The sequence below is a fragment of the Aspergillus niger genome (assembly GCF_000002855.4).
Source record: "Aspergillus niger supercontig An18".
NCBI classification, from domain to species: Eukaryota; Fungi; Ascomycota; class Eurotiomycetes; order Eurotiales; family Aspergillaceae; genus Aspergillus; species Aspergillus niger.
This window is the reverse complement of record NT_166533.1, coordinates 1,439,367-1,450,380: the sequence shown is the minus strand read 5'-3', so window position 1 is coordinate 1,450,380 and position 11,014 is coordinate 1,439,367. Positions and strand designations below refer to the sequence as shown.

General features: G+C 49.8%; 5 protein-coding genes across 5 annotated transcripts; 3 read left to right on the top strand and 2 right to left on the bottom strand.

Moving 5' to 3' along the window:
- Positions 1-914: 914 nt before the first annotated feature.
- On the top strand, positions 915-1,753 carry An18g06380 (uncharacterized protein; the record flags this gene model as incomplete). Its single annotated transcript, XM_001399054.3, has 2 exons — positions 915-1,601; positions 1,700-1,753. 2 exons carry the CDS (start codon positions 915-917, stop codon positions 1,751-1,753), a joined length of 741 nt encoding a protein of 246 aa, XP_001399091.1.
- Positions 1,754-2,437: 684 nt separating this feature from the next.
- An18g06370 (uncharacterized protein) lies at positions 2,438-5,726 on the bottom strand (the record flags this gene model as incomplete). Its single annotated transcript, XM_059745884.1, has 8 exons — positions 2,438-2,514; positions 2,672-3,080; positions 3,135-3,626; positions 3,683-4,093; positions 4,141-4,285; positions 4,341-4,411; positions 4,679-4,742; positions 5,389-5,726. 8 exons carry the CDS (start codon positions 5,724-5,726, stop codon positions 2,438-2,440), a joined length of 2,007 nt encoding a protein of 668 aa, XP_059603001.1.
- A 627-nt stretch (positions 5,727-6,353) lies between these two features.
- Positions 6,354-7,128, top strand: An18g06360 (uncharacterized protein; the record flags this gene model as incomplete). Its single annotated transcript, XM_001399052.3, has 3 exons — positions 6,354-6,440; positions 6,509-6,641; positions 6,752-7,128. The coding sequence occupies 3 exons, from the start codon at positions 6,354-6,356 to the stop codon at positions 7,126-7,128; spliced, it is 597 nt and encodes a 198-aa protein (XP_001399089.1).
- Positions 7,129-7,469: 341 nt separating this feature from the next.
- An18g06350 (hypothetical protein) lies at positions 7,470-8,217 on the bottom strand (the record flags this gene model as incomplete). Its single annotated transcript, XM_059745883.1, has 3 exons — positions 7,470-7,486; positions 7,526-8,000; positions 8,080-8,217. 3 exons carry the CDS (start codon positions 8,215-8,217, stop codon positions 7,470-7,472), a joined length of 630 nt encoding a protein of 209 aa, XP_059603000.1.
- Positions 8,218-8,667: 450 nt separating this feature from the next.
- On the top strand, positions 8,668-10,128 carry An18g06340 (uncharacterized protein; the record flags this gene model as incomplete). Its single annotated transcript, XM_059745882.1, has 5 exons — positions 8,668-9,264; positions 9,334-9,379; positions 9,445-9,587; positions 9,753-9,836; positions 10,069-10,128. 5 exons carry the CDS (start codon positions 8,668-8,670, stop codon positions 10,126-10,128), a joined length of 930 nt encoding a protein of 309 aa, XP_059602999.1.
- Between the last annotated feature and the right edge of the window lie 886 nt (positions 10,129-11,014).

Here is an 11,014-nt window from a genome sequence, read left to right as displayed (position 1 = left end):
CGACTGACTGCACACGCTGATTGGGGAAGGAACGAGCAAGAGAGAGGAAGCTGAGAAGGGAAGGTGCGAGTGACATCAGGGCCGGGAGCTGATGTCATGATGAACTGAACAAACCCGAAAATGGTTGCATTTCTTGCTTCTTCCGGGGGTGCCTGGCAGCTCTTGTCATTGACTTTTGACTTCTCTTGCAGTTCTTCATTCAGCCTTATTCCATGGATCCAGCACTTGACTAGTGGGATGATGAACTTTAATTACTATCTACCCCCTACAACATGAGTACAGAACAAGTTTGACGAACATTATTTCCACGATGGATGGTCAGGCACTCATACACTCATGCACTGCCTGGTACAACATCCATTATGCATCCACCTCTCTCCACTCGCTAGCTGTCTAGTCTAGACTTCGCGCAACACAGCACCAGGTCTGGGTCTGTGTAACAGCTAGACCCGTAGCCTTCAGATCCAGTCCCGCCTAATCACTCTTAGTGTTGAAACTAAGTGCTATAGCCATTGTTATAACTGGTGGTCCGGGTGAATTGCGCGCGGACCCGGGTCATGTCATCATGGCAGTGCCTGCCTTGCTCGTGCCATTCGCTATACCCCAGGGTTGATAATATCGCAGGGCTCATTAAAGATGCACGTCCCCCCCGCAGCCCAAGGGATTAAGTATTGTTGAAGTTATCTAAACTAGTCTCGAGTCATTCGTTTACGAACCCCTCTTTCTCACCCTCTTCCCCCCTCCTCCTCCTCCCTCACCTTCGCAGCTCGTATTCCTCATCCTCCTATTCCTGTCCCCAATAAATATAGCTAGTAGCCTCACGGGCTCCAGTTGTATACCTACATTTGATTACTACCTCCACCACAACATAAACAAACAGATAACCCACACGAACCACCACCACCACCGCAACCATGTTCTGGTTCTCATCCCACCAACAACAACAGCAACAACAGACTCCTCTCCTCCCACCCCTACCCACTTCGAAATCCAAAATCCGTAGAACCCTCAAAGCCCCCGGCCGTCCCATCGCCATCCGCAAAGACCAAATCACCGACACCAAAACCCTTCTAATCGTGCGTCCCCAAGGCGACGCCCAATCCGCCGTGGCATACAAAATCCAAGATGCCGACGGCATAACGCTCTACACCGCTACGGGGCGCAAATTCAGCGACCGACCCTGTCGCGAGTTTCGTGATGCCTCGGGACTTCCGCTCTTTGAACTACACCGCAAGACCTCTTTCAAGAACAACTGGTCCGTCACCTTACCCGGCAGCAACCCAGCCAGTCCGATAGCCAAAGGTGCTCTGCAGCGCTCATCCTTCAGCGCCGCTGGCTGGGGGAACTGCAACTTCACCATCACATTCGACAATGTAGCTGCGGCGGACGGGAAGCAGCCTGAGGAGCGTACCCTGACGTTGGAGGTACAACGGCATGGGAATGTGTTGGCGCTGTTTGATATCGTGGATGGGGATCGTAAGATCGCTGAGGTGAAGGAGAGTATTCGCCATAATGAGAAGTTGGCGCTTATGCCTGCGTCTCGGCTTGGGTATCGCCCTGTTCTGGATGTCATTGTTACTCCCGGGGTAGATATGGCTTTGGTGAGTTTTCATCTTATTCTTTTCACGGAGTATATTTACTGCATACAATATATCATACTTTCTACAGGATTATGTCTAACCATCTCGCGGTTCTTTAGATTGCAACGATTGCGGTCATCGCATCAGACACAGTGTTTGCTTCGAATTATTGATTGCGCGCGTTATTGAATTGTAGATATGTCGGAACGCCATTATGGTAACCATGAGATTATGAACATGATGACTCTCTTTCTGTCTTTTTTTTTCCCCTCTTCTATTCGATTTTTATTTATCACTCTATTTTCTCATCGTTCTATTGTGGTCTTTTTCATCGGTTGTGGGTACTTGAGTGGCTCGCTGGGCTGCGTTGAACCGCGGTTGACAGATTCCAGGCGTTTGGATGGTTTCCGGAGCTTCCCCCAATGCTACCTAACTCTACCACTTCGTCAGTGGACCCATACTTGGGTTCACAGTGGTTCTACTTGCTTGGCTCATTCAATTCTGTCTAAAGCTGTCACGCGGATCAGTCCTTCCAGCGTCGGGAGTCTTCGGGTTTTGTTTACTTTACTTTTCTTTTTTTTTTATTCTTTTGCTTTTTCATTTCTAATCTTGGAGTCGAGCTAAAATGTATATAGTTGCGATCGCTGAAAGTTTTCGTCAAATCCAGTGAGGGGTATTCTTAACTAGGAAAAAGCAAATAATCAAAGATCATCACCCGTAGATCGTGTGCCTTCACCGCAAGTGCAGCAATTTCAGAATATCATGGCGGCTGAAGAATGAGCGATTCCATTTCCCGAAGATATCTAGAGACAATATTAGTCCATCCCCGGGCGACTAGAAGTAATAGCAAGAAACACCTACACATCGGAATGCTCAAGGCACAGACTCCCATTTGGATGCTTGAGATGGCCAGGAAAGCCGGCCTGATACCGTTCTGCAACAGCCAGTCATAGGCATAGAACGTCAACACAAAGCTGAACATGTTTTTGAAGACTAGCATGCATGTAAAAGACTCGACCGCAATCTCGCCTGTTGTCAAACGTCAACATTAGTCCTTGATATAATTTGCCGCATCTCACGGCTATACTTACGATGTGCATCGACAATGTACAGCGCACTGGCGACAGCCCCCATCACCATGCCTATGATGACTAGAGCAAAGAATACGTCCGCCACAAGCCATCCGTATCGAGCGACATCCTCCGCGATGATACCAAACCCATACAGCCCGGCGCCGCAGAAGATCAACTGGAAGATAACGAGGAGGATGCGGAACTCCGGCTCGTACTTCCCTCGGTTGAGTTTGATCATGATGCGGTTCATCGAATCGGAGAGAAGTCCCGATAGGATCAGACCCAGGATAGAACCAATGAAGGCCCCGGTGTACAGGTACCCGGTTTGCACCTCGTTGAACCATAGGGGAGGGCCGAGGAAGATGGCGGCTAGGACGACACCGATGAATACGGTCCATCCGATGATTACGCCTTGGATCAAACAGGCCTATGGATGATGATTAGAACGTGGCTTGGTGATGTTTTCAGCTGCATGGCTTACCCATAGGATCGCGGGGTGGAAGAATAGCGGAAAGGGCCGTAGAAGGAGCTTGAAGAAGCTCTCATCGGTTTTGCGTCCATTGAAAGGTCTGAGGGTTTGGAAGTAGGACACCTTGGCGGGCGTTTTTGGTTCGGTCTTCCGAGGCAGCTCTTGAGAGGACGTATGCCGGTGAGGCTCGACTGCGGATGAGGTCTGCTTTTGATCGTCTGGTCCTGGAGTATCCTCCGATGTTGTGAGGTTATTGAGCTGAACTTCCGAGGCGGAGCGATCGTTGGCATATTCAAAGTCGGCGTTCAAGTAGTCTGGCCGCCTGAAAGCTGTCTCGGGGACGAAGAAGAATGTAAGAGGCAGTGCTGCTGCCGCGAAAATTGCTACCAAGTAAAAGGTCCAGTCCCAACCAAGGGTATGTGTGATCTTGCCCGCCAGTACTGGAGTTAGAAAGGCGGCACCAAAAAGAGCAACGTTGGACAGTGCCATTCTTTTGCCCCGTTCCTGTGTGCCTGCTCAGCATGTGCTTGTAAGCTCCGCAAGATGCTGTTTATACTCACGTGCACGTAGAACAAGTCCCCGACACATGCATTGACCAGAGCTTCGAAGGGAGCTAGAGCAATCCCCTGGAATATACGAGCCCATAACAGGCTTTGATAGTTGTGTTTACTGCCCCCAGCCCAGGCACAGCTCACCACCATCAACGCATTCCCAAGCAGAAAGAGATGACGCTTTCCCCATACTCGCGCTGTAGGTACAATTAAAATCCCAGCCACTCCAACACCACAGAGATGGTACCCGGTGAGTAGCGCCACTGAAGTGAAGCTCTTTCCATAGTAGAGAGCAATGGTTACAGTGTTAGCAGCCATCAGCGAGCTGGTCGTTGCGCAAAGCACCGCTACAAAGGACAGAGCCAGAAGCGTGACATCGCGCCTCCAAAGTGGCCAGTTCTTGTGTTTCGAGTCTGTCAGCTATTGTTCATGTAACTAGTAGCTCCTCAAGAGTGACTTCAACACACCAATGGATCATTGGGATCATCGCTTGGCTGAGGGACAAGTAGGATGGGTACAGAGCCCGACCGATCATATTTTAGATTCGAGTCAATGACCGGTTCGTTGTTGGGGTGCTCTCGCTCGAGAATGTCCGTGGTTCCTATGCAGAAGCTGTGTTCAGTGTATTTGCAGAGACAAGCATAGTTGTGCACGGGATGGCTCCTACCTGGTACATGAGCGCGCGTGGTATCCAACACGCCAAGCCCCATAATTTTTAGATTTGTAGCCAGGCAGATACTGTAAAAATTGAAAGTCAGAAGCCCCCGGATAGGGTTGAATAAACCGAAAGAAAGCACAAGGAGGCCAATTCTTGATGGGGGTTTTGGACGCCTAGACTCCTCCGACTGGGAACTCAGGAAGACGGGATCAAGGTTCCACGAGGATCACGCGGGGAAGCCGAGATGCACGGCGTTCACAATTGAATTCTCCCTAGACGAGGGAATACAGTTTGCGGGGAGTTTCTGCCTTCCAGAAAATCGTAAAGGATGGGTGCCCCGAACGGACATTCTCGTTCTGCAAGGGCGGCGGTAGTAGCATGATTAATTCCAACCCAAGTGGGTGTATACGACTAGAGGCCAAATCATAGGACGCGGATCAGTAATTTTCTAATGATTTTACTGCTGGCTATCAAACAGCTACTCTGTTTCTAACGGGGGCGGCCAGGCCCAAAATTGGATCGTGAACACCAGCCATCTTACCACCTTTCTGAAAGTACGTGTCTTGGAGTTTGTCGATCGAATGAGGTAGTGTAACTCAAAGGGATGGCTCATTTATCAGACACGGCAAATCTACCATACTTAATAACTCATACCATTCAAGTGTACTCCGTAATACTATCTCATTGGACATCGAGGTGATACATGAAGAGACGCTAGCACATCTTTCAAAGTCCTTGGAGGTCGAATCCAAGTCTTCGCCGTGCAAGATGTACGCTGAGAGAAACTTTATATTGGCTAAGCGCCACAGAATTCCTCCGCAGTGATCGGCCATGCTCACAGAAGTTACCGATAGCAACGTCCCCCTCTTCGGCTGCTCATGCATGCATGCATGCATAATTCGAGGCTGCGACCAAATGGAGAGACATTCATGAAATGAATGTCTCAAGGCCTGATGCTTTTACGATCTGCAAAGCAAGGGATACTGAACAGGGCCAGAAGATCCTTAAAAGGGTCTTTGAAAGCTTGACGAGTGAAGCTGAAAAAGGGTCCACCTACACAGTAGGTAGTAACCCTGGCTGGAAGATCAACAACGGGCTCGGGGGATCTTCATTTACGATTGGACCATCTGTGCCATCTGCTAGACGATTTAACTTCCTAGTGGCGGCCAGGGTGGACTCCTCCCCTCCTGGAGGTGGCTCGTTCGTACAGGACTTCAGACAGATGGGTGAATATTTCATTATCTGTCCAACTTCACTGGTTGCTTCATTGCACTGGCATGCATAACTACATTCCTCGGGGGTTCCGACGACGAGCTCATGAGCCTTGTCTTCGTCCCCAATTGGCCACCTCCCTGTTTCTTGACTGCCAGTCAATGGCATGGGGGGCAAGCTCATGGCGTTGTCATTATGTATAACAAGCGGATTGCCTATCCGCCATCGGAGCAAAACCCACCAGGGATACTTTCTGGGGCCCGCTTAGGTACAACCTTATATTTTTGTGTATTGGCGGTGCCATATACGTAGCGAGATAGCCCTTGGTTTTATTCTCGGTCTCCTAGTTATCTCATGTAAGTATGACTATAATTGTCTTCCCTACGATTGATTAATTAAGAGCTTCGTTCTCCCGTGGACATGTTCCATAGATATAGATAGCGTAGCAGTAACTGGTATTAATTCTAGCTAGAGTCTCCAAGGCAAGGAGCTTCAAATACACAAACTCATACTAAGACCTCTTGGCCATGGACTCACTTCTGGAGTGCTTTCCAAGCGAGGAAGTGAGCTGAAATCTGTTGGCTCGACCCCAGTCGTTCTTTCTTCACTTGATTCATGTGTCACATTCCCTCCACTTCCACCACTTCTTCTACTTTTTCTACTTCCTCTTGTTTCTCTTCTTCCTCCTCCCCTTCTTCTTCATCCACTTCATTCTCCTCTCGCCATCTTTTGAAAACTCCAGTCGTCTTTCCATCCACCAACATCTCTCTATCTCAATTTACACCCTGCTAGCAAATCTCGAAAGGCATCATGAAGCTCTACCACGTTACCTTAACCCTCTTCGCTGGCCTAGGCTTGGTAGTTGGCCAGGGGATGGACAGTCTTCCACCCTGCGCGGTAAGGCTTTGTTACGGCAACTTGTCTGCTCAAGTATTGCTCGTTATATATAGCTGACCCGATTATAGAGAGACTGCGCCACCGGTTCTATCCCCAAAACTTGCAAGGCTATTGATGTGAACTGCATCTGCTCTGACAAGTCCTTCATCACTGGTATTTCATGCTGCGTTGCTTCGACCTGCTCTGCGGAGGACCAGACCTGTATGTCGAATCTCCCTTTCCCAATACCAAACCCCCCTTTTCTTGGCCGCGTGATACATGACATCAGCTCGGCTTTAATGGCAGCTTCTAATGGATTAATCGTGTTCCAGCTGCCCTCAATTTTGCACAGCAGATCTGCGGTGGCGCCGGCGTAACTGATCTCCCCAAGAGCGCTAGTTGCACGAGTGGGAACACCGCGAGTGCTACTTTGCAAACCACGGGCACAACTACTGGTGCTTCTGCGACTACTACCTCGACTGGTGCAGCTAACGGAACCCGTCTCGACTCATCCAGCTCTGCCAGCGCGGCAAATGCTACCAAAACGGGAAGCAACACTCAGTCCGTGAAGACGCAGGGCGCTACTGCAACTGATAAAAATGCCGCAAGTAATGCGACTGCTAGCAGTGCGGCTGGTATGATCTTGGGAGATAGCAGTGCTGGCCTTGCTGCAATCCTCGGGGCAGCCTTCTATGCCTTGCTTCTTTAGAGGGCACCGGATAACGTGTCGCCTGATGGTGCTACGAGTGATGATCATTGAGACCAAAAGTGGTTCTGTCCTATCTTCAGGGCTGCAGAATAACATCCTACAAATAATCTCCTTTCATGAAGATCAATGCTGGCTAAATTGAACTGGACCAGCGCAGTTAACTGTAATATGCTTGTTAATTGTATGATAGGATCGGAATCAAGATCGGCGTCTTTTGCTGCAGGAATTGCTGTAGTGCCTACAAATAGAGGTGCATAGTAGTGCGAGGGTCACGCCGACGGCGTGCATTTGGCTACCGGTCCTGTTCCACGAACCGGTTAGCTGCTTCCTGTCGCTCTTCCCTAAGGGTTAGGAGAATCTATCAGTTGTCAGCAAACCATGACCCTGGCGTACCCACCAGATTTTCTCTGGGGGAGCAAGCGTGGGGAGGGGAAATTTACCCATAACCAAAACATCATTTCCATAAAGCCATATGTGAACACCACCCTATTTTTCAGTTGATCCAGACCCGACGTAGCGGCACCGGCTGTGCCGTAGTTTCCCATAACTGTAGCGGTATCCATCCCCCACGCCGATGGTTGACTCTGGTAGATGAAGAAGGAAACGGCAAAGAAGATACAGAAACGAGAGGCGGAAAGGAGGGTCCAGATCTCCGTGTAGAGCGAGGCCAAGCGCGCCATGAAAGGGTTGGTGCGCACAGCCCCTGCCACCGGTATAGGGGATTGCACTCTGGCGGCTTGGGCCATGGCCAGGATCTCGTTAATCTGCGGGACCTTGGTCACAAGGATAAGATCGACCAGGGCATCGACGACGAGGAGGACACCACATAGGGCGAAAGGGGATTGAGGTCGGGAGATACTAGGGGTCGCCTCCTAGATTGATTGAATGAAGTGTTCAGCTAAAGCGACGGGGTAGCACAAGGGGCGAATGAACAAGTGACCATAAACATACCAAATTCAAGAATTCCCCAAGCATGAAGACGAGGTCAGACTCGGTCACGACCTCTGGCGACCTGGTCAGGTACACGGCCAGCACAAACAGGAACAGGGCATGTGCCTGGATCAAGGTCTTGGAGGAAAGGAGAGCCATGCTGAAATGATTGAATGGCTGTAACGGGCGGCCAGCTAGTAGTTTCTTGTGCAACGCATGCACTAATGTATCATGGCCAGGTTGCAGAGAGAGATTCCGGGAGGGTTGAGCTCTGCAGCTGTTTCAATTGTGGATAACAAGAAACATTGTTCGACCGATGGGATTTGAGTTGGGGAACGAGACTTGGATTTCCCCCGGCGGCCGAGTGGGGCTGGACTTTTGGCAGCCTCTCCGATCGAGATGGAGAATAGCAGGCCGGGAATGCGCCAGACCAACAGTTAGCGAAAAACCCCTCCTCTCAAAGAAAAGCAATCTGTCGGCTCATTCGGAGGAGGCTACTGCCCCCCCTTTTGCCTGGTGCACACTCTTTACACCTCTATACTAACCTAGACTATATGGCCAGAGCTCCGCACGGGAGAAGCTGATATTATTATCGCCGGCACTGACATCATGACCGACGTCCCAGTTACCTTTACCAAAGAACGACACATCAAGTATTTCCTACGATGTCTCAAGACCTTTCTTCCCAGCTTATACACTTCCAATGACTCCAATCGCATGCTTCTCGCCTTTTTCACCGTCGCCGGCTTAGACCTCCTCGGCGTCTTGCAGAGCAAAACCACCCCCGAAGAGCGGCAAGGCTACATCGACTGGATCTACCACTGCCAGGTTCCCACGGGCGGATTTCGAGCCTTCACTGGAACGGATTTTGGCGCGGAGCATCGAACATCGGAGAATGAAGCCTGGGATCCAGCGAATGTACCCTCGACCTTCTTTGCGCTGGAGCTCCTCGTCATCCTGGGCGATGATTTATCGCGAGTGAAGCGGAGGGAGTGCTTACAATGGTTGCCGCGCATGCAGCGTGATAATGGAAGTTTCGGAGAGGTGCTCGGTCCGGGAGGGAAGATTGAAGGTGGTGGTGACTTACGCTTTTGCTGCTTTGCAGCAGGCACCCGGTATATCCTGCGGGGGAATGGCGGGGAAGATGTGGACGGAATCAAAGACATTGATGTGGACAAGCTGGCCGCATTTGTTCAGGCTTGTCAGGTAAGTGATCTGCATCTTTTCACTCCGTATCCTCTGACACATGACATTGGCTGAGATGCATTTGACTAGGCATATGATGGCGGCATGGGGGAGGCGCCTTTTTGTGAAGCGCATTGTACGTTCTATTCGAATATCCCACTCTGCTTAATGTTGGGCCCCTTAATGGTTACAGAATGCCAGCTTACTCGTATACACCCGCAGCCGGTCATACGTATTGCGCAATGGGCGCCTTGACCTTTTTAAGTCGTATGGCCAAGGATCAGAAGCCACCGCCAGTCCTTTCGCCAGGTGCGAACGAATTTGAGTCCTTGGTTCGTTGGCTCGTTGCCAGACAAACGACAGAGCTCGGCGACATAGAAGAGGACTCGGATGACGACAACAGCCCTGAGGTCAATGAGGTTCCGAGACCCGTACCGGAGGCCGTTGTGGAAGTCAGCTTAGATGAGAGTCTCGATAAGCTCCCTATTATATCGCCACCAACGGAACAGGATCTACGATGTGCAGGCTTCAATGGACGATGTAACAAGTTTGCTGACACGTGCTACTCATTCTGGAACCTGGCCACATTAGATGTAAGCAATCACAATTTGTGTGATCGAGTGGCATTGCTGATTCGGTCGTTGGTGGGCAGATGATGAATAGGTTAGATCTTGTGGACGCGAGTCGGAATCGGCAATATCTCCTCGGAAAAACGCAGCATATCATCGGCGGGTTTGGAAAGGGTGTGGGCGAACCACCAGGTTGGTACATTTTGGAGGAGGGTCATGATTTTCTAGAAATCCCCTCGCTAACTGGCACTTGCAGATCTTCTACACTCCTACTTTGGGATGGTCGCCCTCGCGTTTCAGGGAGAAGAAGGGCTAGATAGTGTTGACCCAGCGCTGTGTATGAGCCATCGGGCCGTGCAGCAACTACAGTCTCTCCCTTGGTGGAAAGAAGGGATCTGAAGTGATGGGTTATTGAATAGAGTCGGAAGCTTGGGGCCTCGGGTCTTGGTGAGATGGAATTGTCAATGTCATATACCCCAACCATGCTAAATGAATCGATTGATATATATACTATACAGCAATGAGCCAACGGTAAGGTACTGTGTATCTTCTAGCCTTTACTATGTAGATAAGGTGACCCTTCATAACGGGTAGTAATTTTAACCTATAGATGTAGTATGTTGCAGATGTGTTGCAGATTGTGATGCAGTCATCGTATGATGCGATAACTAATTTTCAGTATTTTCATGACAACTTTTTCATCGTCTGGAGTGACAGCCCCGTGAAACAAAATGGACAATCCATACCAGAAGCGTGAGCAGGGGGCGTTCACTAGAGGAAACTAGGGAGGCATGTCATTAACGAAGACCCTATCAGAGCATCAAGTGTCGACTTATTTTGCCCTGTCAAAGTAATCAGGGGGTCGGATTTGCCGGGAGTTAATTAGGGACAGGTTGACCAGAAGCGATGACGATGTTGGAAAACGGCTGTTAGGTAATCTCAGGGGCTGCTGGCTGACTAGACTATGAATGATGCTAGTAACTTAACATAGTAGTTATGATGTTATGATCCACACACAATATCTACTGCAACAGGGAGCAAGGCCGGGATTGATGACATCGGCCCTTCGGAGCGGCGGACAGAACGGTACAGAGTATTTTTCATAGTAATGCTACGAACTTGGGGAAACGATAGGTACAAAGTACCATCTTTACTATTGAGGAAAGAAGAAAACTCGGAGGATTAGGAGTAATCTTAAATTC